The sequence below is a fragment of the Pectinophora gossypiella genome, chromosome 11 (genome assembly GCF_024362695.1).
Source record: "Pectinophora gossypiella chromosome 11, ilPecGoss1.1, whole genome shotgun sequence".
NCBI classification, from domain to species: Eukaryota; Metazoa; Arthropoda; class Insecta; order Lepidoptera; family Gelechiidae; genus Pectinophora; species Pectinophora gossypiella.
In genome coordinates this window covers 16,289,845-16,314,164 of record NC_065414.1, presented here as the reverse complement: position 1 = coordinate 16,314,164, position 24,320 = coordinate 16,289,845, and the positions used below count along the sequence as shown (strand labels likewise).

The following is a 24,320-nucleotide window of genomic DNA, read 5'->3' as shown; positions in this document are numbered from 1 at the left end:
TAGTGTCGTAGTGGTTTTTATCTTATCTTAATAGTATAAGGGGCCCATTTGACTAAAACACCATGCTTGCCTCACCAGCGGGATATTATTCAGGATTTGACGACTAATAATTTTCGCAACTAGGTGAGGTACCCTATGGTGTCCTAGTGAGATAGGGCCCTTAGGTTAACAACCTATCTTAATCATCCCCCTAGCATTGGGCCTTTAGCCTGAAGATCTGATAGGTGCGGATTTTACAGAAGCGACTGCCTGTCTGACCTTCCAACCCGCGAAGGGAAAACCAGCCCAATACAACCTAACAACCTATCTTAATAATATCTTATAATCTTAATAATCATAATCTTTATTGTGCGTGGAATTTGGTTACATTGTCACCAAACAATATGTCAACAGACACAATATATAATTCCTGTAACCCAAAGAACTCTACTCGCTTATACCCGCGGTTTCGCTCGCGTTAAATTCGGGGTAACACGGTTTCCCTTTCCTAACGTACCAATTGTTAGCTGCCTACCTTGAAAACTGCGAAAAGTCCCATATAAAATGTCTCCCCCTCTTTGAACGGGTTGGGGGCAGATTTCCAAAAAAAAAAATGATGCTCAATTTTTTTCGTTACTCACAAATAGTCCGTATCTACACCAACTTTTAGTTTTCTATCTTGAAAATTGTGGTATGCTCCATACAAACTTCCACCCCTCATTTTAGGGAAGCGAGGGGTTAGAAAGAGACAAAAAGAAGCCTATGTCACTCTCCATCCTTTCAACTATCTCCACTTAGGTTAGGTTACTTAAAAACATACCTAGGGTTGCAATGTTTCTTGTTGTTTTGGGCAATTATGTATGTCTTCTACTCGTACACGTTTAATATCTACATAATATACATAGATAGTACCCGACCCTGATGTTAGTAAGCACACGTACACTCGTGCCACTAATTCATATATTGGGGTATGCAGAACTACTTATCTACATGTATACTATCTGTTAAAAAAACTACAAGAGATAAGATTATCTATATCGCACGAGACAATGTTTGACCGGGATTTATCCACAACATACCTACTTAGTTTTTAAACTGACTTTGTCTGCACACTGATAATGGTGTTTTAAGTATGATCGTGTCACTTAAAGCATGCTTTATTTTTATTATGATTGTTGTTAATGTGTCTATGGTCTCCCAACTAATAATTGAACTGTGAATGGAAGGCCTTATATTATTTAATGTTTTTTGACACTGGCAATGCCTTCGGGGACTAGAGACGAATTGTCTGCCCTCCACTTCTTCCCTCTCTCTGCTCGACCACCGTCCATGACGGTTCGCTTTATCGTTCTGTTTTTTTCCTAATACTTTTGTGACCACTTTTTAATACTTAGTGACTGACATTATCGTGTGTGACAAGTGTAATAATTCTTGAGGAATTAAATATACATTTGGTGTGAATAAGCTGTTTTCAATTTACCGCATTGCTAATGGTGCTAATCACAGCCACTGCCGATCTACGTCCTCCATCAGGTTATGGGCCCAGCGTGGGAATAATCTTCTTGCATCCTGTGATTATAGCGCTATTGCATCAAGTAAGATATTGCTGAGTACGCATTGGCCATGTCGCAAGCGGACGGCGGTAATATTTCTGCAATGGAGACGGCCACGCCGACCACGTCGACTATGTTGCTCAGCGGCTCAAACGGCGGTATCGAAAAGCTGGAAGGAGCTGCCAATTATCACAGCTGGAAATTCGCACTAAAGATGGTTTTGAAACTCGAGGGCCTATGGGACCTGATTGAAGGAAATGAGGACATTGCTGTCACGGGCTTAGACGCCGTGCGCGACCAACGTGCGCTGGCTCGCTTGTGTTTGAGCGTAAAACCGGGACTATACCAATATGTACGTGAGGCTAAAACCGCAAGACAGGCTTGGAAGAAGCTGTCTGATGTCTTCGAGGACCGTGGCTTATATCGCCGTGTATTGCTCCTCAGACAATTACATCGCATCGATTTTTCACATTTCAACAACATGTCTGAATACATAGAAAAGGTTATGTCTATTGTACACCAACTAGCAGACATAAATAAAGTAATTGATGACGAAGAAATTGCGGAAATCCTCTTGAGCGGTTTACCACAGGAATATGATCCATTGGTGTCAAACCTTGAAACTTTATGTATTTCTTCGAGTCTTCAGAGTGAGTTGGTGCGTACCAGATTGCTGCAAGAATACCAAAGAAAAGGTGAAAATGGTAATGGTACTTCTACTTCTGCATTTGTATCAAGACGGCAAACACCACCAATCTGCAAACATTGTGGCAAAGTTGGTCATATTAAGCCGAAATGTTATAAGTTGAAGAAAGAAAAATTCATGAAGAAGAAGGAAATTCAGCAGCAGCCTACTGCATTCTTCGCTCAGAATAGTACTGAAGTTTACATTGATAGTGGATCATCTAATCACATGTGTAACAATAAGGACTTATTATTCAACACAAGAGAAACACATGTGCAACATATTTCTGTGGCTAATAGCCAGCAGATGATACGTACGTGCATTGGTGACATGAACATTATTATAAACAAACAGGTAAAAACCTTTAAAGATGTTATGTTTGTCCCTAATTTGTCTGCAAATCTCTTATCAGTCTCTAAATTATGTCAGTATGGTTACAAAGTACAATTTAATAATGAAGGTTGTTTTTTATATGATAATGGTTGTAAAACTTTTGGCAATAATTATTTGGTTAAATTAGCTTGCACTAATGGCATTTATAAATTGGAAGGTTGTGTATGTGATGGTAACTTACTCAATAGGAAGCACTCTTTGCTCCTGCAAAATAGGCAAGACTCACAGAGTGCTGTAGTTGCTGCCAGTGCCTTATCCAATGCGGATATTTGGCATCAACGGCTTGGCCACTTAAACATGACAGGTATGTGTAGGTTAAGATTGCATGTGTGTGGTGTCGTATTTCAGGAAGAAGCACACCAGTGTGAAGCATGCCTGAAGGGGAAGCTCACGGCCGAACCTTTCCCTTTGGCAAGCTCAAGCAAGACTACAGGACCACTACAGCTCATACACAGTGACGTGTGTGGACCGATGCCGGAGGCTAGCTGGGGTGGAGCTAGATACCTAGTCACATTCACTGATGACTTCACGAGGAAAAGCTTCGGATACCTAATGAAGAATAAGAATCAGGTATTTGATTGTTTTGTTATTTTTAAAGCCTTAGTTGAAAAACAGCTTAATTTGCCTATTAAATGCCTGCGAACTGACAATGGTGGTGAATATTGTAATGAAAAATTCTCTCAATTTTTGCAACGAGAGGGTATTATTCACCAGACTACTGTTCCTTATTCACCTGCTCAAAATGGCATCTCTGAGCGTCTTAATAGAACACTCTTTGAGAAAGTCCGTTGCATGTTACAGCATTGTGGTCTCGGAAAGCGTTTTTGGGGAGAAGCTGTCATGACAGCTTTGTATTTAAAAAATAGGTCTCCCACAGCTGCTTTGTCCGGACAAATACCAGAGGAAATTTGGTCTGGATTGAAAATAGATCTCAGCCACCTCAGGGTTTTTGGCTGTACTGCTTTTTCGCTCGTACCTGAGCATAAACGTGACAAGCTAGACGCTAAGGGGAAGGAATATATATTTGTGGGATATAGCAATACTTCTAAAGGTTATCGTCTAGCTGATCCCTTATGTCCTACTAAAGTCATCATTTCGCGTAACGTGGCATTTATTGAAAATAAGTTTTATAAAACCAATTTGAAACCTTCTGAAACGAACGAACGAGAGGAAATTAATTTTTATAATTTTGACTGTGATATGAAACAGTACTGTGATACAAATATGAATGAATCTAATAATATAATAAATGGATTAAATAATAATGAATTGAAGATGAATAATAATGAAAATATAATTAATAGTGGTTCCATATCAATTTCAGACGGAGAATACTGTACGGGGAGTGAGGATGAGTCCTGTTCCACTGAATCGTCTGCAGGCGACATGGGCTTCGAGCCTTTGAGTCAGCCGCGCGAGACTTCTAATGTGGAGGTAGCCGCGACTAGTCCAGTGACCGTCGCTTCGCACTCTGGACGTCCTACTCGCTCTACTCGGAATGTACACCCTATTAGATACCATGACTATGATATGAGTCTTTTAGTTAGAGGGAATCCTCTTATCGACGAACCACTTTCATATGAAGAGGCTATAAGCTCTTCTTGCAGTGCAGAGTGGAAGAACGCCATGAAATGTGAGTACGACGCCCTTGTTAATAACAATGTATGGGAATTGGTAGATAGACCTATTAATAAAAATGTTGTTAAGTGCAAGTGGGTTTATAAAGTAAAATTCGATGCTTCAGGTAAATTTGATCGTTTTAAAGCACGTCTTGTTGCCAAGGGTTTTACACAACGTGAAGGAATAGATTATAATGAAACTTTTTCACCTGTTGTACGTCACTCCACTATGCGAATACTGTTTTCTATCGCTAATCAATATGATTTAAACATAGATCATTTGGATGTTGCTACAGCATTCTTAAATGGCGATCTAAATGAAGTAATTTACATGGAACAACCAGTAGGTTTTTGTGATAAATATCCTAACAAGGTTTGTTTACTAAAGAAAAGTATTTATGGCCTTAAACAGGCAAGCAGAATGTGGAATTGTAAAATACACAATCTACTTTGTAAACATGATTTTATTCAGTCAAAGTGTGAACCTTGTGTTTATTTTAAATGTACTGATAATGATCTGGTTATCATAGCTTTATATGTGGATGACTTTTATGTATTTTACAGTTCTAACAGCTCTAATAAAAATAAGTTGGTTTTTGTTCTTGAAAAAGAATTTAATGTAAAGAATTTAGGAACACTTCAGAGCTGTCTAGGTATGAATATCACTAGGGATAAAGTTAAGGGCATTTTAAAACTTGACCAAAGTGAATATATTCGTAAATTGCTTGCACGATTTGGTATGGTAAATTGTAAGGCCGTGTCTACACCCATGGAGGTTAACTGTAAGCTGTTAAAGTCTGAAAAAGATATCAGTTTACAGGATGACATTTATAACTATCGTCAGCTACTTGGCTGCCTGATGTATCTGTCCGTATGTACACGTCCAGATATATCATTTGCGTGTAGCCAGCTGAGCCAGTTTAATAACTGTTTCGATAGAACTCATTGGTTAGCAGCTAAGCGTATACTGCGTTACTTGGCAGGTACAATTCATTACTCTTTATGTTTCCATAAAAGTAGGGATTGGTTTTTAAATGCCTTTACTGATGCAGACTGGGCCAATGATGTAATCGACAGAAAGTCTTATACTGGTTTTGTCATTATGTTAGGCAATAATACGGTCAATTGGGAATCACGTAAACAGAAATGTGTAGCGTTGTCGTCTACTGAAGCCGAATACGTTGCCATAAGTGATGTATGTAAAGATATTTCTTTTATTCAAAATTTGCTTTCAGAAATTGTACCTAGTTACTGTAAAGAAATGAAATATACTGTTTACAATGATAACCAGAGTGCGCAAAAGTTATTACAAGTTAAAGAATATTGTCATAAGCGCACAAAACACATTGACTTGAGATACCATTATGTTAAGGACCTTATTAGTAAGAATTCTATTTGTGTAAAATACTTACCTACTGATAAAATGATTGCAGATGTTTTGACGAAACCATTAAGTAAAGTTAAACATGAATCTTTTGTAAATGCCATGAATGTGTGTAGCAGTATGTAATAATTTGACTTTGTATTGTGTAAATGATACTTTTAATTGTTAATTAATTGTTGCATATAAATGTAGAGTCACATTTTTTTTTTTGTAAAATGTAGAGTCTCTTTAATCTAAATGTAGAGTCACGTTTTAGAAACTGTAGAGTCTCTTTGATTAAAATGTAGAGTCATGACATCCAATGTAGAGTTATTTTTTTTTGATGTTTCATATTGTTTGTTATGTTATATTTATGACATTGTGAGCCATAAGGGGAAGTGTTAATGTGTCTATGGTCTCCCAACTAATAATTGAACTGTGAATGGAAGGCCTTATATTATTTAATGTTTTTTGACACTGGCAATGCCTTCGGGGACTAGAGACGAATTGTCTGCCCTCCACTTCTTCCCTCTCTCTGCTCGACCACCGTCCATGACGGTTCGCTTTATCGTTCTGTTTTTTTCCTAATACTTTTGTGACCACTTTTTAATACTTAGTGACTGACATTATCGTGTGTGACAAGTGTAATAATTCTTGAGGAATTAAATATACATTTGGTGTGAATAAGCTGTTTTCAATTTACCGCATTGCTAATGGTGCTAATCACAGCCACTGCCGATCTACGTCCTCCATCAATTGTTCCAGTACCTAACGTTAGTAATAGGCAAGAGGATAACCTGGTCAAATGAGATACTTTTTACGAAAGTATTTTTTAGACATGAATTATTGTATTGTAGATTTGATTTGATTATTAAATTGTGTGTTACTAACATAGTTTTTGTAAGTCTTTTGTACTAGCAGTATGGGCCTTAGGTCTGAAATAAAGATATTTTATTTTATTTATTTTTATTTTATTAACTACTTGGACATATTACATATGCACTTGAATATATTTTAAAATATCCAGCGTTCCAATTCAAGATAAGTATGTGAATTAATTGCCATTATGGTCTAATAGTAGCCATGAACGTATCAGTTGTAGTTTGGGAGGAGTTGGGATATGAAAGTTGAAAACAGCTTCATTTTGATTATTTTTTTAATATAAGTAAGTAGTGTTTAATATGCCCCAAACTTTTCAAACGTTCCGATTGCAATGAAGATAAAAAAGCGTACTTAACATTTTCTTGTGTCATTTCAGTATTTATATTATCAGGAGCCTTAAATGATTTTTTTACAGAAATACCTACAAAAGTATGACGTCATCAATAAACGTCGTAGGTACTCTTTGTTCGGCTTGTAATTCGTAATATATATTTTTTTAAATTTGAGACGTACAGACGTACCTATACGACATATAACACAATACAAGATAAGCTAAAGACTATATTCCTAATTGGGATAGTCAGTACATTCCTCGTATGATGAACACGTGCCCGAGCTTTCTGTTAGACCAACGTGATAGTCAGTGAGCCGTATCGCCGTCTATAATAGTCAAGCCAACTCTATTAGTGAAAATGCACGTAAGATTTAAATTCATGTGTGCGTCAAGCTAGCGGCCTCAAAAAAAAAATGGGCACGAAAAAATAATTTGACCATACCAAAAAATAGTACTCTTATTGAAAAAAATAGTACCTGTTGTAAAAAAAATAGTACCATCACGGTTCTGGATTTATAGCCATGTTTTATTGCACTTGCTAGCTTGACGGTGAGCGAAATTTGGCGAGAGTTAACGACAAGGTCTTTCGCTTGGATTTAAACGCCAAAAAATAGTACCAAAATAGTACTCACCCCCTGCAAAATACCGAAATGAGTACTTCAACGGTTCCAAAGTTATAAAGGCAGTTCTTTGATCCCGCTAGCTTGACGTTTTGAAAATACCTATTATCTAGGGAACGCTTGCATACTTCAGTTTGTAACTAATGTCAATAAACTCGTATGAAATAGTACTCCCTACCATCATAATTTGGACCTGATTCTCTTTGCAGAAATATGTCAAAAAGTCATTATAACCTATGTCATACATTTATCAAGACAGGTACCGTCGCGAACAAAATTATTACACATGCTCAAGAAGAATGTTGTCAGATTTTAGTATTTTTTCCCCATTTTTGGGTAAAAAAGTGTTTCTTTCTGTGTACTATTGTGTACAAATAAATAAATAAATAAAAATGGTGAAGTGCCAGGGTTGTCAGATGAAAGTAATATCATTGTTGAAACTCTTTGAGTTATTCTACAAATACTGCAAATTGTTTATTAACAAACACTTCGATCCGTAACAAATTGAACATGAAGGTATAAATTATAAAATAAAACAGTAGATTAAAAATGAATTATGATGTATTAAAATCACAGATTGTTTTCAATAAGAACTAGACCCATGCAGCCATTTTCTATTAAAATTACAATACAATACAATACAATACAAATACACTTTATTGCACCAAACTAAAAAAAAGTCTCTTAATAAAGTACATGGCAAATGGCGGCCTTATCGCTTAAAGCGATAAGCGGCCTTAGCGCTTAAAATTAGTGCATATGGGTGTATGAAATAGCATTTTTTTGTAATAGCAACACTCTGAAGTGCAAAGAAATGGTAGGGTAGACCTCCAAAATGGCAATACTGGCGATGGCAATACTTACGAATAAATTGTGAGGTTATGTAATTGTCTACGTGACTGTATCAACAACAAATGTATGGCATAGGTTATGATGATTTTTTAACATATTTCTACAAAGGGAATCGGATCAAAATTATGATGGTAGGAAGTACTATTTCATACGAGTTTATTGATATTAGTTACATACTGAAGTATGCAAGCGTTCCCCAGATAATAGGTATTTTCAAAACGTCAAGCTAGCGGGATCAAAGAACTGCCTTTATAACTTTGGAACCGTTGAAGTACTCATTTCGGTATTTTGCAGGGGGTGAGTACTATTTTGGTACTATTTTTTGGCGTTTAAATCAAAGCGAAAGACCTTGTCGTTAACTCTCGCCAAATTTCGCTCACCGTCAAGCTAGCAAGTGCAATAAAACATGGCTATAAATCCAGAACCGTGATGGTACTAATTTTTTTACAACAGGTACTATTTTTTTCAATAAGAGTACTATTTTTTGGTATGGTCAAATTATTTTTTCGTGCCCATTTTTTTTTTGAGGCCGCTAGCTTGACGCACACAAATTCATAACTCATTAGTGCAAGTCTCCGTTTGAGAAGCAAGCAGGTGACACGCAGGACCACAGGCCACAGTCGCTATTGGATTATAATATTACTAAGTAAGTACTATTGCAAGGACGTGGCCATTCTCCTTCACAAGCCCCGCAGCGGGCAGGTGCGGGTCGGGTTTCAAAACAATTGCGCCCGCGCAACGCGGAAGCATACATGCGACATTTCGCTGGAATTTCTTGTTGTTGAACTATACTACGTCTTGCAGGTGTTTCATATTTGGTTACACGTCCACTTTTAAGTTTATCTTTCGTTCAGTAAGATTATAGTATGAAGTTTAGAAGACAGATAACATTAGAAGCAAAGAACTATGGCGTTGACAGCGACTCCTCGAACGACGATTCCCGCTATGACGAGTGTCTTTACGGCGATTGGCTTGACGTCGCGTCTGTCATTTGCATAATTCCAAGCAAACGGGAGCCATTTTCCAGTACTTATTCCTTCACACACTCTGCAAGAGAAGCCATCGACAATTGGAATGTCGCTTTGGTGTCGCTTTCATTGTACTTCTAAAAATGTGTGGGGTAGAATCTGTCGCTCCAGAATTGGCTTGCACAGACATGAAAAAAGTGCATGACTCTGCGAAAGTATTCCAGTGCTATACAATACAATATAAAAACTCTATTCCACACAAAAGCAGCACATTACTTACATAAACAATTAAGTACAGACAAATAATTGGGTATAGTCAAAGATAAATTATGAAATTCTGATTCTGAAATTCCTACTAAATAAAGACAAAAAAAAAACGTTTTCTATTTAATTTAGTATTTATGCATTTTAATATAGAGAAATGTAATGTACTTAATAATAAGTGCGAAATTTTGTCACGTTGTTCTATGACGTCACAGGTTATTTTTCATACAAATTCCATGGTAATTTCGTGTTTTGACGTTTAGTAAAAAGTAACTGATTTGACTAGTTGAAAACTACCCTATTGGTACAAAAGGCGGCCTTATTGCTAAGGTAGCAATACACCTACCAACCAGTTTATTAACTCTTTACCAATAGGTATATTTTTTTGTCTCCTACAAGCAAAGATTTTTTTATCAGTAAGTAAGTCATCGTTTCGTCTTATAGATCAGCGGACTTGGTTGTGTGAGTGCATGGGTGATGTGGGGCTTGAGGTGAAACACAGTGTTAGAAGGGGCCCATTGAAGGAGGCCTTGGGGGTTACCAGTACTTTTGAATCTCTCATCGCTCTAGCCTTTACGAGGCAGACGCTTTTCTTTAGTAGATATTTCTTTAAGTACCCTAGCAATGGTAAAGAATTTTTTTTAACCACCTCTGTGGTCCAGTGGTTGAGAGTTGGGCTCACGATCCGGAGATCCTGGGGTCGATTCTTGGTGGCGACATATCAAAAATTACGCTGATCACCTGATTGTCCGAAAGTAAGGCGATCCGTGCTTCGGAAGGCACGTTAAGCTGTTGGTCCCGGTTACTACATACTGATCTAAGTAGTCGTTACTTGAGCCATGTCAGGGGCCTTTGGCGGCTCAATAGTAACCCTGACACCACACGATATAAAAATATTGCTAAGGTAAAGAATTCTCTGCTTTAACATCTGTAGTCCTAATTCCTCTACCTGCGTCGTAAAGGATCGTCATATAGTCCCAACTTATGTCTTATTTATGAATGGAATTTTAAGACAGAAATATATTTTAAAGCTATTAAACCTTTTTCCAGTTGTAAAAATAATACAGCAACCTTGTGGTCTTTCTTATAACTGGTACGATCTACAATATAGAGACATGTTTGGTAGAGGTCAGTAATCATGCATGATCAATGTTACTTTCGGCAAGGTTACAAGTTTCAACCTTAGTCGATGAATGAAACGTGATTCTGGTTATGTCATAGCAATAACAAACTTTATTTTCTGAAAAAAAAAAAAAAAAAATTGTCATGACTTATTGCAGGTTTGCCGGATTAACTACTTGGCCGAACCTATGGGGAGTACTGAAGGCTCTTACCTGGAACAAACAGTTAGGCTCGTAGTCGGCTCAGGGCGTCGTCTTCTGAGATTTAAAAAAAAATGTTTTATATTTGAAAGATTTAATCGACCCTTGTGGGCTGATAGTGATGAAAGAGGGAAATCGTCGACGCCAGACGGAATTTATAGCGGAGCAGGTATACTCTTAGTATGTATTCGAGTGCCAAGATATATGGATAATGATGAACCCTACGACGATGGTTTGCAGTCCGTTAGTCCTTTGTATGTTTTGCAATAAAGTATATCCTTTGTGTGCAGTAAAGTATTTGCTATTGTAAGTATATTATGTTAAGGTGCATCCTATAGAAAATGTTACTCGCTATACGTACATTTTTGGATAGACCGAACTGGCACAAATGCACGTTAAAATCAGGAATTCGTGCTTATAAACTTATGTCAAACTCTACCAGTATAGACAATAAATCCTATCAATTCAGCTCTAATAAAAAATGGCAAAAGGTAATTTAACTATCTGTAAATATTTATTTAAACATCTTATGCAAAAGATATCTTTAAGCGAGCCCATTCCCACAGACAAACCGAGGAATTGGTTTTGTGGGGTTTTTATTGTACTAATATTTTTTGTATTTTATGAAAACTAAGCATTTTACATACTACTTACTTAATGATTCATCAAGTTACAGTATGTTAGCTTCTTGTTCGGTACAATAAGTAAAACAATTTGTAAGGTAACGGTTCATACTTATATGAGAAATTAATATATTGGACGTAAGTAAGTATCCAGTCGCTGAAAAAGATCGGGAAGAGTGAAATATCTATTTTCGATCCCTTCATTTCCAGCCAAGTAGTTAATGCCATCTGCGGCAAATCTACAATAAGTCACGTCAAAAAAAAAGATCCCTACATCCCAGCAGGGGATAACATCATAATAGAATTAAATAAAAGAAGACAGAGGAGTAGCCCTATTTTTTGACGTGACTTATTGTAAATTTGCCGCAGATGGCATTACCTAACTACTTGGCCGGACAAAAGATAAGTAGTCCAATGATGCCCAACTATTAGCAAATATATAACCTAGAGAAGTCAAGAAACTGGAGATAAAGCTAGAACTGCTAGAACCGAATATCGTGAGGAGTTTATAGTCCACGCAGTAGAGACGACTTGATTCTTTAGTCTAGTTGATAGTTTTAGATAAGCGTCTTATACTGTGTAAATAAATAATTTGTAAAGTGTTTTGAACAAAATAAAAAAAAAAAGTTTAACTTTTTATTAGCCATATTACGGCTACAGACAACAATCGTCATCAGTACAGCACAGTCAGTGAAGTACTTGTTGTCAGTTGCTGACTTGTAGCGAGCAATAAGTCAGCTAGTAATTAGCTAACGGTGCATACCTGATAGTACCGTTTGCAGCTAAACGATGGCCAGAAGCGGTCTAACTATCGCATTATGACGGATAGACTTGCTAATAGAATTTTAATAAGCGTGAGTTGGAAAGATTACGTTCTGTATGCAGTACTAATTTTGTAATAAATCAGCCAAGTTTTGGGACTAATTTCATTTCAAAGAACCTTGTTTACTAGTATGAAATAAGTGTCCGTTAAGGTCTGTTAGTTCGAAAGGTAAGGCGTTGAAAACGCACAAAATGATCTCAAAGAGATATTACAAGCCATTAGGTAGGTACGGTAACGAGTACTAATATGTATACATTTTGAAACCATGTCACATTAACTTTTTTGACATATTAAACCGTAAGTCTCATTAAATGTCAAATATGATAGTGCGACAGGGTTCTAAAGTGGGTACATGATATTGCTCATGACTGTACCTACTTTATGTGTTAGATAATGCACAAGTAATGAAGGAAATAACTTTGTATACAAATTCACCGGTCATAACAAAACAAATACATGTGACGTTATAAATCGTCGCTACGACGAAAGTATGTAAATGAGGTAAAGTACCTACTTAGAGAGATGACTCAGAATCAGGTTTCTTTGTGTCGTGTTAGCCGTCTGTACAGCTCTATATCTACAGTACAGTACGTTTAGCAAGAAAATGAAACAGGCAGATTGTCGTAATAAAGACGTTCTATATTATATTACAAAATGTCCCTATTTTTAACCGACTTCAAAAAGGAGGAGGTACTGAATTCGTCTGAATGTATAATTGCTTTTTAATTAATCAGGTCAACTTTTAAGGTCATCACTAATTTAAGAGCCACGCTCTTGTCGGTGTAGCATTCTCCATGTTACTTTTTAGAGAAAAAAAAGGCAGTGGTTTCCCTCTTGCGCCCAGAGTAGTTTATTCCAATGCCGTACTAGGACGCCTGTCCTCCGCCTCTGAATAGTACTGACAGTTACTTCTGCCCTCTGCCAGGTTCCAGGTCACAATCCCAATGACTTGCCTCTTCCGTTCTGCATTGCCGTACCAAGGGCTCCCATCTTCGTCTCTGCAACCGTTGAGGTCTTCACCCATATAAGGGCAAGGGTTCTACGTTATACCCCGGGTCTCGGCCCTATCCGAAATCAGCCACCATCTCACTCCGACCTAGTGAAGTAAGAGGCGTCGAAAAGGAATTGTCCCGGTGGAGTGCAGAGAAGATGACTCTGTCCGGGTCTTATATGAAACCAAATCACAGGTTTTAAGTTAGTTAGAAAGAATACAATATTCTTGCGCCTCTAGGTAGCCGTAATACACGTTTTGAAATGATATAGTAGGTAAACCGTTTATGGGCAATAAGGATTCTATTGAATTTCAATTTGGGAAGTTGAGTGTTTCATGATAAGGTAATGGGCACATGACAGTAGGTGGTAGGTGTGTACTTGTAGGAATGATAATAAGTAATAATATATTTATGGATTTAACTGATCTCTGTGACTTATTTTAATTTATTTTAGGTACGTACGTAATTAAAAGTTGAGTATAAACTATAAAGGCACTTACTTAGTCACCTGCGCGCTCCGCCCCCGATTGCATTTTATTATGCGTCACACGCTACTCCCAATTTGGTAAGGCTGAACGGGTCCACTACGCAGGTCGGCCACAAATCGTCCTCTAAAATATAAAAGGTACTAACTAACTGGCATAAGATAGATAGGTAAAATACTTTATTGAGTACAATGGACACAAAATAAAGAAGAAAAGAAGAAGAAAAAGAAAGAGAAAAAGAGAGAGAGAAAAAGAGAGAGAGTATAATATGGTCAAATATTAAGATATGGTCACCACATCAAAACCAATTTTAAATGTGCTTTAGTCAAAAGCACTTTAATCTCTTCTTGGTCGGGGACTTGGGTTAAACTATCTAAGTTAAAGTAGGTCGGTAATTTTTAACCGACTTCAAAATAGACGGAGGTTATTAGTTCTGGATTTTTGACTTAAATTAACCTCTGAAGGCTGAGTTTCCAGACGCAATAGTTAAACAATGGGGTTTCGATTTTAAGAGGAGATTCGGGCTTATGACTACATATATAGGCCATCACATCACTAATTTAAGAGCCACGCTCTTGTCGGTGCAGCATTCTCCATGTTACTTTAAATGAAAAAATAGGGCAGTGGTTTCCGTCTTGCCGAAAGGCAAGAAGAAGTTGGGCGGAAGTTGGGCCGACATTTATAAGTAGGTATGTAGGTACATTGCGGGTACCATTGCGTTTTATACTTAAAATTAAAAATAGGTAGTATTTAAATAGCGCACATTTAATTAAATATTTTGCAAAAAAGAATACTTACATAACTTGTTTATTTTTCGGCAGCCACATAGATATTATTTTCTGACTTTTAACAAACAAAACACTATTTTTTTTTTGACATTTCAATACCAAATTCCTAAGTTATGTGCAAAATTGCTTAGTTTTTTCGAAATTATTATCGTTTGATTATTGTAATGCTAAATTGAAAAGTTGAGAAATAACAACTGTAAGTATCTAAATTGTTAGCGTGAGAAGAAAAAATGGCTTTTGATAAGCAAAGGCTTCTAGCTGAACTGGGGAATGTGGTCAACCAACTCCAGAATGCTGATCCTAAGTAAGTTTACGAAGTTAATCCTTTATTATCGGTATAAGACACAAATGAGTTACATACATACTTACACCCTTATCGAAATCAAAAAGTAACGATAGCAAATATATATATTTTTAAGGGCCTCTAATGTGCATGATTATTGAACTATCTGTTAAATACTACTTATACTTATATAATAATGTTTGTTTCAGTGGGTGCGTGGGTAAATTATTTTCAAATCCTGGCCAAGGGATTACCCAAAACCCTGGACAAGGTTATACTCCGTTAGGTAACCCACTACCAACTTGTGGTGGGTGCAGACGGGGCACCTGCCCTGGCCATGGGTATGCCGTGAGCAGGCCTAGTGCCGGAGAACCTTGCGCCATGAACCCTTATCACATGCAAGGAGGACACAATCAAATGCATGGGGGACGCTTGCCTACAAATGGCATGCAGGGGGTTCCCGTACCTGGAAGTGGTATGCACGGGGGAGTGATGTCTGGTGCTTACAATACACCTTACAATATGCCCGGAGGGGGTATGTACGGAGGTGGCATACAAGGAAATGGCATGCAAGGCGGCGCCATGCAAGTCGATGCCATGCAGGGTGGTGCCATGCAGGGTGGTGGCATGCAAGGAAGTGGCATGCAAGGAAGTGGTATGCAAGGGGATGGCATGGGCAATATGATGAAGAAGATGATGGGAGTTTCTGACGATACTAATGTTCCTCAAATGGGTGGGATGGGTGCCCACATACTTAATATGATGTCGAGTGGTGGTGGCGGAAAACCAGTGAATGCCCCGGGGGCAAGCGGACAACTAAATGACTCCATGTTAATAGATGCTCCACATTCTCCCCATGGACAAATAGGAGTTACACCTTTAACTCCACCAGCGGGACAAAGTCATGCAGGTCACATGGGGATGAATCTAGGTAATCAAGGACACCATACGAGCCAAGGAAACCCCGGAACAATGATGAATCCACCTACTCAATACGTCACACAGGACAATACGTATAATTCTATTCCAAAACCACAAGGGCCCACAGTAACTGAAAATATGCCTCAGAATCCTGGAGCTCAACCACAGAACTATGTAGTTTCAAATCCGGCTGCACAACAGATGGCGAACGCTAGAAGTAATTATGGTCCCCATGCAGCGAGTATGAAAAAGTTCAATGAGATTTTCCCAGGCGTAGCACAAGGAGATTTGAATTTCGACCCAATGGCAATCGCAATTCAGATGAATCCTGTAAACCAGCAGAAGAAAGGTGCAGATACAGTAAACAAATTTTTGAATAAGAACCAAGCTATGTTGCAGCCTGCTATCTCCGGCGCTAACGCAGCTGCTACTGCACTTGGTCAATCAAAAACAATTCCAGCAAATAACCAGCTCCTAGCACCTCCGGCGCAACAGAACATGCCGCCACCTGGGCAGGTGCAACATCAGCAACCTTACCCTGGTTCACAAAATCAGCCGAACCAACAGCTAGTTCATAGAGCTGTTACCGGTGCACCTAAAATGAGCACGCCATTACTTCACCAACAAGTTCCTCAACAGAGCGTATCTCGGCAGCAAGTGCCACAACAACAGCTGCAGCAACAACAACTACCGCAGCAACAAATACAACAAAATATAGTTTCAAATGGTGGAGCTGGTATAATACCAGAGAATGATGGTAAAAACGTCAACCCAACCGGTGCAGTGGCAGAACAAATGATAAAAGAGCCCATATTCCCTGTTGACACTACAAAGACTTATACCGCACAGCCAATATATACTTATAACACCTTGGGACAACCCGTGGAACTATTTCCTGTGACGTATCATAGAGCGACACCAAACCTGCCTCAAACTTTAGATGGTAGCTTTAGAACTGATTTGCGTCATGGTTACGATATAAAGAATACGACGAGCAAGACTTTGTTGGCGACCACAATACCTGCCGGTAATACAGCCAGTAGGAGTCAACTTCAACATATTTACCGACAGTATAAAGCATCGAATTCGGCAACTCAACAAAATATTAGACCTCCAGTGCAAGGGGGATCTCATTCCGAAGGGCGATTGAATACTGCGCCGGTGAATGTAATCCCTCAGGATATACCTGTAGAGAATGTCGGAGGAGACACGGCTGCGAATAATCAGATGAGCATTAAGCCGAGTGGTAAACTAGAGCCAGAGAAGGGACAAGCGGGTGGCGATATTGTAGCAGCTACTCCTAAGGATGCTAGCAGAAGGTACAAGGAGAAGGTATTTTAATGTCGTAAGACATTCTCACGTTATTCGATTTTCAGTTGGTTTCAAGTAGTATGAAATGCCGTCTATTACTTGTTCCTATCTTATTACAGATTCCGGGTGCAATTATTCAAAAACGCGGCAGGAACGGTTTACAAGATCAAACTTACCAACCCTACAGTGCGACCGCCGCATGGACCTTCCACGGGTAGTCGAAGATAGCAAACTGCTCTTCCGTCTAGGTTTAAGTTATTAATGATATATGGGTCATAAAATCGATACCTTGTTTTGTTGCATATTTTATCTTGATGGCTGTTATGGTAACGTCTTGTAAAATTGTTAAATTTAGTTGTTTGTGAAAAATTTTAATTTGTTGTTACTATAAATTGTTAATCTATACTAATGAAATTGTTTCTTTTTCGAATGACACTAAAACTCTTGGCTTAAAAGTTTGGTATCTAGGCCATAAAATTTAAAAAAAGTACCGCTGTCTTTATTTTTTATTTCACTGAGAGGCTTTTTGGCGGGAAATGGGAACGGGCCAGTTGCTTTCTTCATTGAATAATCTAAATAATACGAAGTGGTGTTTTGTGGATAATGATCGCATTAAGTTAGTCGGAAGACATTCGCGAGTGTTATTATATCGGAATATTCAATAAAGTGTATCTACCTATTTTCGCTTCGTGCCAGGAAGCCGCTTCATAACTCAAAAGTTTATGCGGACTTTTGAGTTAATTCGTTTGGGGATTGGAGTAGGAGTCTACTCCGAGGGTGGGGGCTTAGGTTTCATCGTCATCACCTTTCATCATTTCATTAATCATCAAGAAAAAAATACGTAAGACATGGCTGTATGGGCATAGTTCCCTTTGCCTTACCCATAGAGATAGGAAATTATATGGAGGCGCCCTGTTCTACTATATAAACATCATCTTATACAAATATGAGTAGTTTATGAAACAGGTCGTCAATAATCGTTTTATCTCTTTTTTACTAGTACAAAATTTCATTTGGTAAAAGAGATAAATATATATTTGTTATTTCTAGTTATGGCAACATTTTGTGATGACGTCACAACAGCTGTAGGTACGTGCCATTTTTCGCCATTTTATGCGCTGTGTTTTGTGGTACTTCTGCTGTCAAGTAGCTGTTTATGAGATCGTATTTTGTCTTTTGCGGATAAATTACGAGGATTTGATTTGCTAAATCGAAGTTGAAGTTGAAAAAAGTGTTATTCAACATGTCCGTGTATTGTATTGTACAGTGTGGTGCCAGAAAGAACAGAAATCAACCGTATTTGTCACTTCATAGGTTAGTACCCCGTATTCATTGAATAATACAAACAATCCTATAGATTTTGATGTTACAACGCAACTGAGCCATGAATTTGCATTAAACCTTTATATATTTTGAGTAATTGTCATACTACAAACCGTATTTTTCTTTGTTTTCCAATATCTTTATTCGTCATAGTCAAATTAGTGTTGCGCCAATAATACTGGCTAAGAATACTAGTTATTATTTTTACGTTAACAGGTTTCCAAGAAATAAAAGCTTGAGAAGACGATGGTTAGAGAGAGGCTGTTGGTGTTTAAATTTATATTTAAATTTCAGCCTAGCTTGCATCATCTCACTACTGGCTAGATAGATAACATATTTGTATCATGTTATCACAACATGTTTATACTATCTATCATTCAACTACATATTATTATGTACTTAGTCTGTAACTACTCAAACTGACTCAAACTGACTTAAACTGTTTTCTTCTAGAGGTATATTAGGTATGCGATGTTGCAGATACCCATTTGCAAGTTTGAATTGTATAACGCATAATAGGTTATTGTAAGTTATATCGGTGTGTGTGTGACGAGATGTGCTCACGCTGCGTACCTACACTCAACTAATTGTCGATCTTGGATAATAATACTTCTTTGTACGTCACGCCAGTGATGATGGCTAGTCCACGTTCAAATGGCCCTCCATTTTGGTGGACAGTAAATTGTATTAGATTAAGGTTGTTATTTTTATTTAATAAAAGAAAAAAAAAAACTATTATATGTCGAAACAATTATGAGTTGTACAATTTTTATATAAATAAATGAATGTTATCTTTCATTTTAGGCCATCTTTCAATCCAAAATTGTCGACTGGATTTACTGAAACAGGTGATATTGGAAAACTAATCCACAGCTGCAACGTCGTCTGTGCTGCCATTGCCCGTACGTCTGTCTCATAAGTCAGCACATGAAAAGGTATTTATCAAATAATTTTATATTTTTAACATGATATAGTATAATTCAACCAGGTACACAATGCACTTAAATCAGATATATTTTAGTACATACACTGTTTTAACATTATTATTAAACTTTATTTCAGTCTGTTCAAGAAGACGCGATGAAAAAATTAAAAGATAGCCAATTTGAAGAATATTATGGAAGATCTGCAGAATAAAAATCAAATAATAAAGGGCAAAGTGTATTGATGGAAGAATTGGCAGGACCGCAAGACTTTTTGAAAAGGCAGGTAAACAAATTTCAAGGTTTACCTTTGCCAAAGAAGTATTCCCAAGAAATATGAAAGTTTGCTTTAACTTTACATTTTCTTTCTCCGAAAGCGTATAATAATTATATATGCAATGTGACAGGGTGTCACAAAGACAATTTCTAAACAAATTGACACTGTTTAGATTTGTATTTATTGTAAATATAATGTAGTTACATAATAAATAATGTGTGAAATGAATACTTGCTAATAAACAGATTTACGTTATAATTTATGTTTCATTATACACTCCAGGTGGATTCGAATTGTGCGCAATAAAGAATGTAATCAATGTTATAGAGTTGTTAAGGAAACTACTTAGATAAATCTTGACTAAACCCTTTACAAATATGTACAAATATACTTTATTGCACACAACATACCAAAAAGAACAAGTTTTACACAAAACATACACGAAAAATACAGTACACCACCTAATTACCCTTTACCTTCCCTTTCTGTTCTCTTATGAATACTTATTATTATAATGCTATACCTATTATTGGTCAGCAAAAATTTAGTATCGATCGCCATCGACTCGCAAAGAAGAAGATGCTATACCTAGTAGGTACGAGTATGGTAATCCTAGTATTGAAACAGCTTGCAGCCCTAGTAAAGGCCGCCATTTTATGCGACGAAGTGGCACGTTTTTTTTTGTAGGTATTTCCAGTCCATACCTCAGAACAATAACGTCCATACTCTTATATGTCTATGGCCTTACCCTTCGGGGAAAACCAAAACAAAAAAAATATCACTAGAGATGTAGCAATATTAAAATTAAAACGATCTATCATCGAGTATCATAATATATTCAACTACTATTTTTTCAAGTACATAAAAATAATAAGAATGATAATGTGCCGGACCCAACTAGTTGGGTTCATCATCAGCCTTCAGTCGGAGCATTAGCTCGTCCACCTGCCAGCCATCTACGACGCTGCTTGGACGCCTGCTAATCCACACAAGGACTTCGGAGCATCTGCAGTTCCAAGATGGATAGGAAGATCGGGCCTTAAACCATCCCGCGGGCCCAGTGCGGATTGATGGTTATTAACGACTGCTAATGCAGCCGGGACCAACGGCTTAACGTGCCTTCCAAAGCACGGAGGAGCTCGAGATGAAAAGTTTTTTTTTTGTGGTCACCCATCCTATGACTGGCCTTTGCGAAAGTTGCTTTACTTCAACAATCGCAGACCGAGCGCGTTAACCGTTACACCACCGAGCTCCTTATTATTAATAATATAATGGGCTGAAAAAATTTAATTCCATCGAAACGATAAAAAGAAGAATGAAAATGAATCCTATTTTATTTGTAGGCATTTCTTTATATTATAGCACTTTACTACAACTAGGAACAAAGCACGATTCCGTCACTTTGATAATTGGTCACATTCTTTCCTCAGTAAACAATGTACTACAAACCTTAATATTGTATATCAAAATAGGATAGGCACGGAATAATCATTTAAAACTCATTTTGTATTGTTGCTTTGTTAACTTTTGTTTAAAATTATAGTCTTAAAATTATATTTCTATGTTAATCATAGTTTTTTAGCTAAATTAGTTACTCGAATTCGAGTGAATCGAGTATCGCGTCGCATATGGAAAATCGCGTTGCAACTCTACAACTGTCAAGTGACAGTTCGTGCTCCGTCCAGTGTCAAATTATTTTCTTTTTCCGTTACTTGCGTCAATTAATGGGCTTATTTGGCAGCAAAATTTCTAGTGCAGCAAAAATGGCAGGTTCGACTGAAGTTAAACAATTTATTAAAGATGCCGTTTCCAAGGAAAAAGTAGTAGTATTCTCGAAATCCTACTGCCCGTATTGCAAATTGGCCAAGGATGTAAGTAAAAAATGTTACTAACTATATAAATGTGATTGAAAAATCCTTTGATTGCTCATCATAATTTTTGCTCAACATAAACTTCAAAATTATTTTGTTTTCGCTTAATTCATAGGTAATAAATATGTTTACTCCAAATTTTATCATGCTTTAATCCTATGTCATATTTCAAAAGATTATATTGGCGAATGGCGTTATCTATTTTTTAAATTTTGCCGCTGGTGATTCCAGGTGTTCACGAAGGTGAAGCAGCCCATCCAGGTGATAGAGCTCGACCAGAGGGATGATGGAGCCGTCATTCAGGACAGCCTCGCACAGATGACTGGCTTCAGAACTGTAAGTGACTTCATCCTCCAGTCCAAAATACTAGTTGTTACCAAAATTGTGCAATAATTAGAGTTAATATACTATTGATTGTGAGAACTCATACTGATGAATCACTGGGAATTTTCCTCTTAATTTATAATATTGAATATATATGTCCCAAGTGGATAAAGACGACAAGAATATTATCTCAGTTAGAAGGTATCCAGAAAAACCTGGATAGGTGTAGCAAAGTTTAAATATCTATATAAGTATGTGTAAATTATGAAGTGTTATAAATAAATTTTGAAAAAACCTACACCTTTTATAGGTATTGAACTGATAACCCCTTACTCTAGTTCATCATATCTCTATTGTGTTTAGACTTAAAAAAAAATAGTCAAATACATAGATGACAAAAATAAGTGACAAATGGAATTCTCTTATTCAAGCCTTAAATTCTAGCAGGAGATAAAATGTTCCAAAGATAAGAATGAGGTGAAATAATTGATAAATAGCAGAAGCATATCATGGTTTTAAAAGAAAAATGATTCACTGCCAAAAATAGATTTCTATTGGTAGAAAATTATTGTGGCTCAAATTTAAGTTTGAGGTAATATGACTTCTATTATTAGAAGTGATTGAACTCTTAGTCACCTCACATTTGTCATTGAGTAATCCAAACAATATAATAGATGTTCTCAAATAATTTTCACTTTTGAAACACTATAAATGTGCCTGTGTGTAGTGCTGGGACATTTACCTATATCACCTGTTTTTGATACTTTATTGTATCTGTCACTGTGGTCCTGTGATACACTAGCTTGCTCCTCAGATGCGGAATGCTGGTTCGATTCCCGATACTGAATTTGCACCAATGCATTATTAATTTATCTTAGTTGCAGTTTTCACTAACACAGTGGACTCGACATTGGTCTGACAGAAAGTTCAGTGAGGTGTAGGTACTTACTTTATCTTGAGATGGATGTACCTCTGACTACCCCAATGGGATATAGTCGTGAGAATATATGTATATGTAATTTTCTACTGTCCAAAGATCAAGTTACAGAATGTTGCGCTTGCTTTGTGAAATAAAATTCAATGCTGTATAAATAGATATTAAGAAATCTATTAAGGAGCCATGTCAGGGGCCTATGGCGGCTCACTCTGAAACCAGGATTGCTGACGGTGGTCATCTATCTCACAACCCACACAATATAAAAAAGAATACTATTTTAATTTTTTTGCAGGCTTGTCTTATCTGTTTGTTCTGAGTATATGTATATGGATACAGGTTTATACATCTAGAGTAAGCCTCTTCTTAATATTTTCCATTGTGTTCTATCTTGGACAACTTTCATCTAGGAGTTGCATTTGATATGTCCATTCAGCATACTAAAATGTGGTTTAACACGTTGACAGTACAGTGATCCACATATGGGTCACGACAGACTAGCTACATATGGCCGTGACCCATCCATGGGTGAAGTGTTTACAATACATTTATTATTATTTACGTTTTTAACAGGATGTGTAAAAATTGAAGTAATATGCGGGATTTATAAGGAAGTCAAAACATTTTGTATGGAGTCTGTCAATGTGTTAAGTATGCAGACAGACAGAACAAGAATTTATTGAAAATTTCAATTTATTGAGAGACATAATACTTATAGAGGTTTTATATTTTTGACCTTACAACGCTATGCAAAAATAAAAATCCAGAAAAACAGATTTTATTTTTTTTATGTATTAAATTCCAGGTTCCACAAGTATTCATCAACGGAAACTGCGTGGGTGGAGGTTCTGATGTTAAGGCTCTTTACGAGTCTGGCAAGCTTGAACCTATGCTCATCGGCTGACTTTCAGAGAGCAGTCATCATAGCCGGGCTGGAACATCAGGAATAAACAACAAAAATAGCAAATTATAACAGCCAAATATAAATTGAAGGATATTTTTTTTATTATATATTATTTACTATATTTAATGCATTTCAACTGAACAAATAGAATCTTTAAAAAGTGACAATACTAAGAAAGTATAGAAATCAAAATTTAAACTTATTTATTTATAAAGTGTTAACATTAGAATCTAAAAGTATATATAAGCTGTTATTATAAGTGTTTAGCCAAGTTAGGTTATGCATTGAAGTACAACTACATATTTTAGTGTTACTCGTAATCAGTGGTGGTAATTATTTTATCTGTAAACCACACCACCACCACGGCGTGGTTTGCAAACAAAGTGATTGTCACAGACACTCTTAGATAACAGTTTACTGCTTGTTTTAATATAAATTATTTGTTTTTATTTGTAATAAAAATGTGATTGTATGGAATAACTTGTTTTTTTAACGTAGTCTCCCTCAACATTGAATGAAATCCCTAAAATATTATACTACTTTAGTATTATATGGTCATATAATTTTGTCAATCATGGTAAGTGACAAAGGCGAGTGATCAGACAACTCATGGCTCCACATTGGCTTAGCTCATCTCGATAGGGATAAAGGCATAACACACCTATATCGTTCTGACATAGCTCTGGCTTTCTGCTTTCGGCTTG

General features: G+C 36.9%; 2 protein-coding genes across 2 annotated transcripts; both read left to right on the top strand.

Annotated features, from left to right (window-relative positions):
* Positions 1–15,209: 15,209 nt before the first annotated feature.
* On the top strand, positions 15,210–17,090 carry LOC126370942 (mediator of RNA polymerase II transcription subunit 15-like). Its single transcript, XM_050016078.1, has one exon. It carries the CDS (start codon positions 15,210–15,212, stop codon positions 17,088–17,090), a length of 1,881 nt encoding a protein of 626 aa, XP_049872035.1.
* Positions 17,091–21,279: 4,189 nt separating this feature from the next.
* On the top strand, positions 21,280–24,096 carry LOC126370892 (uncharacterized). The gene is made up of 3 exons (XM_050016006.1): positions 21,280–21,454; positions 21,686–21,790; positions 23,518–24,096. Exons 1-3 carry the CDS (start codon positions 21,308–21,310, stop codon positions 23,614–23,616), a joined length of 351 nt encoding a protein of 116 aa, XP_049871963.1. The 5' UTR covers positions 21,280–21,307; the 3' UTR covers positions 23,617–24,096.
* The last annotated feature ends 224 nt before the right edge of the window (positions 24,097–24,320 follow it).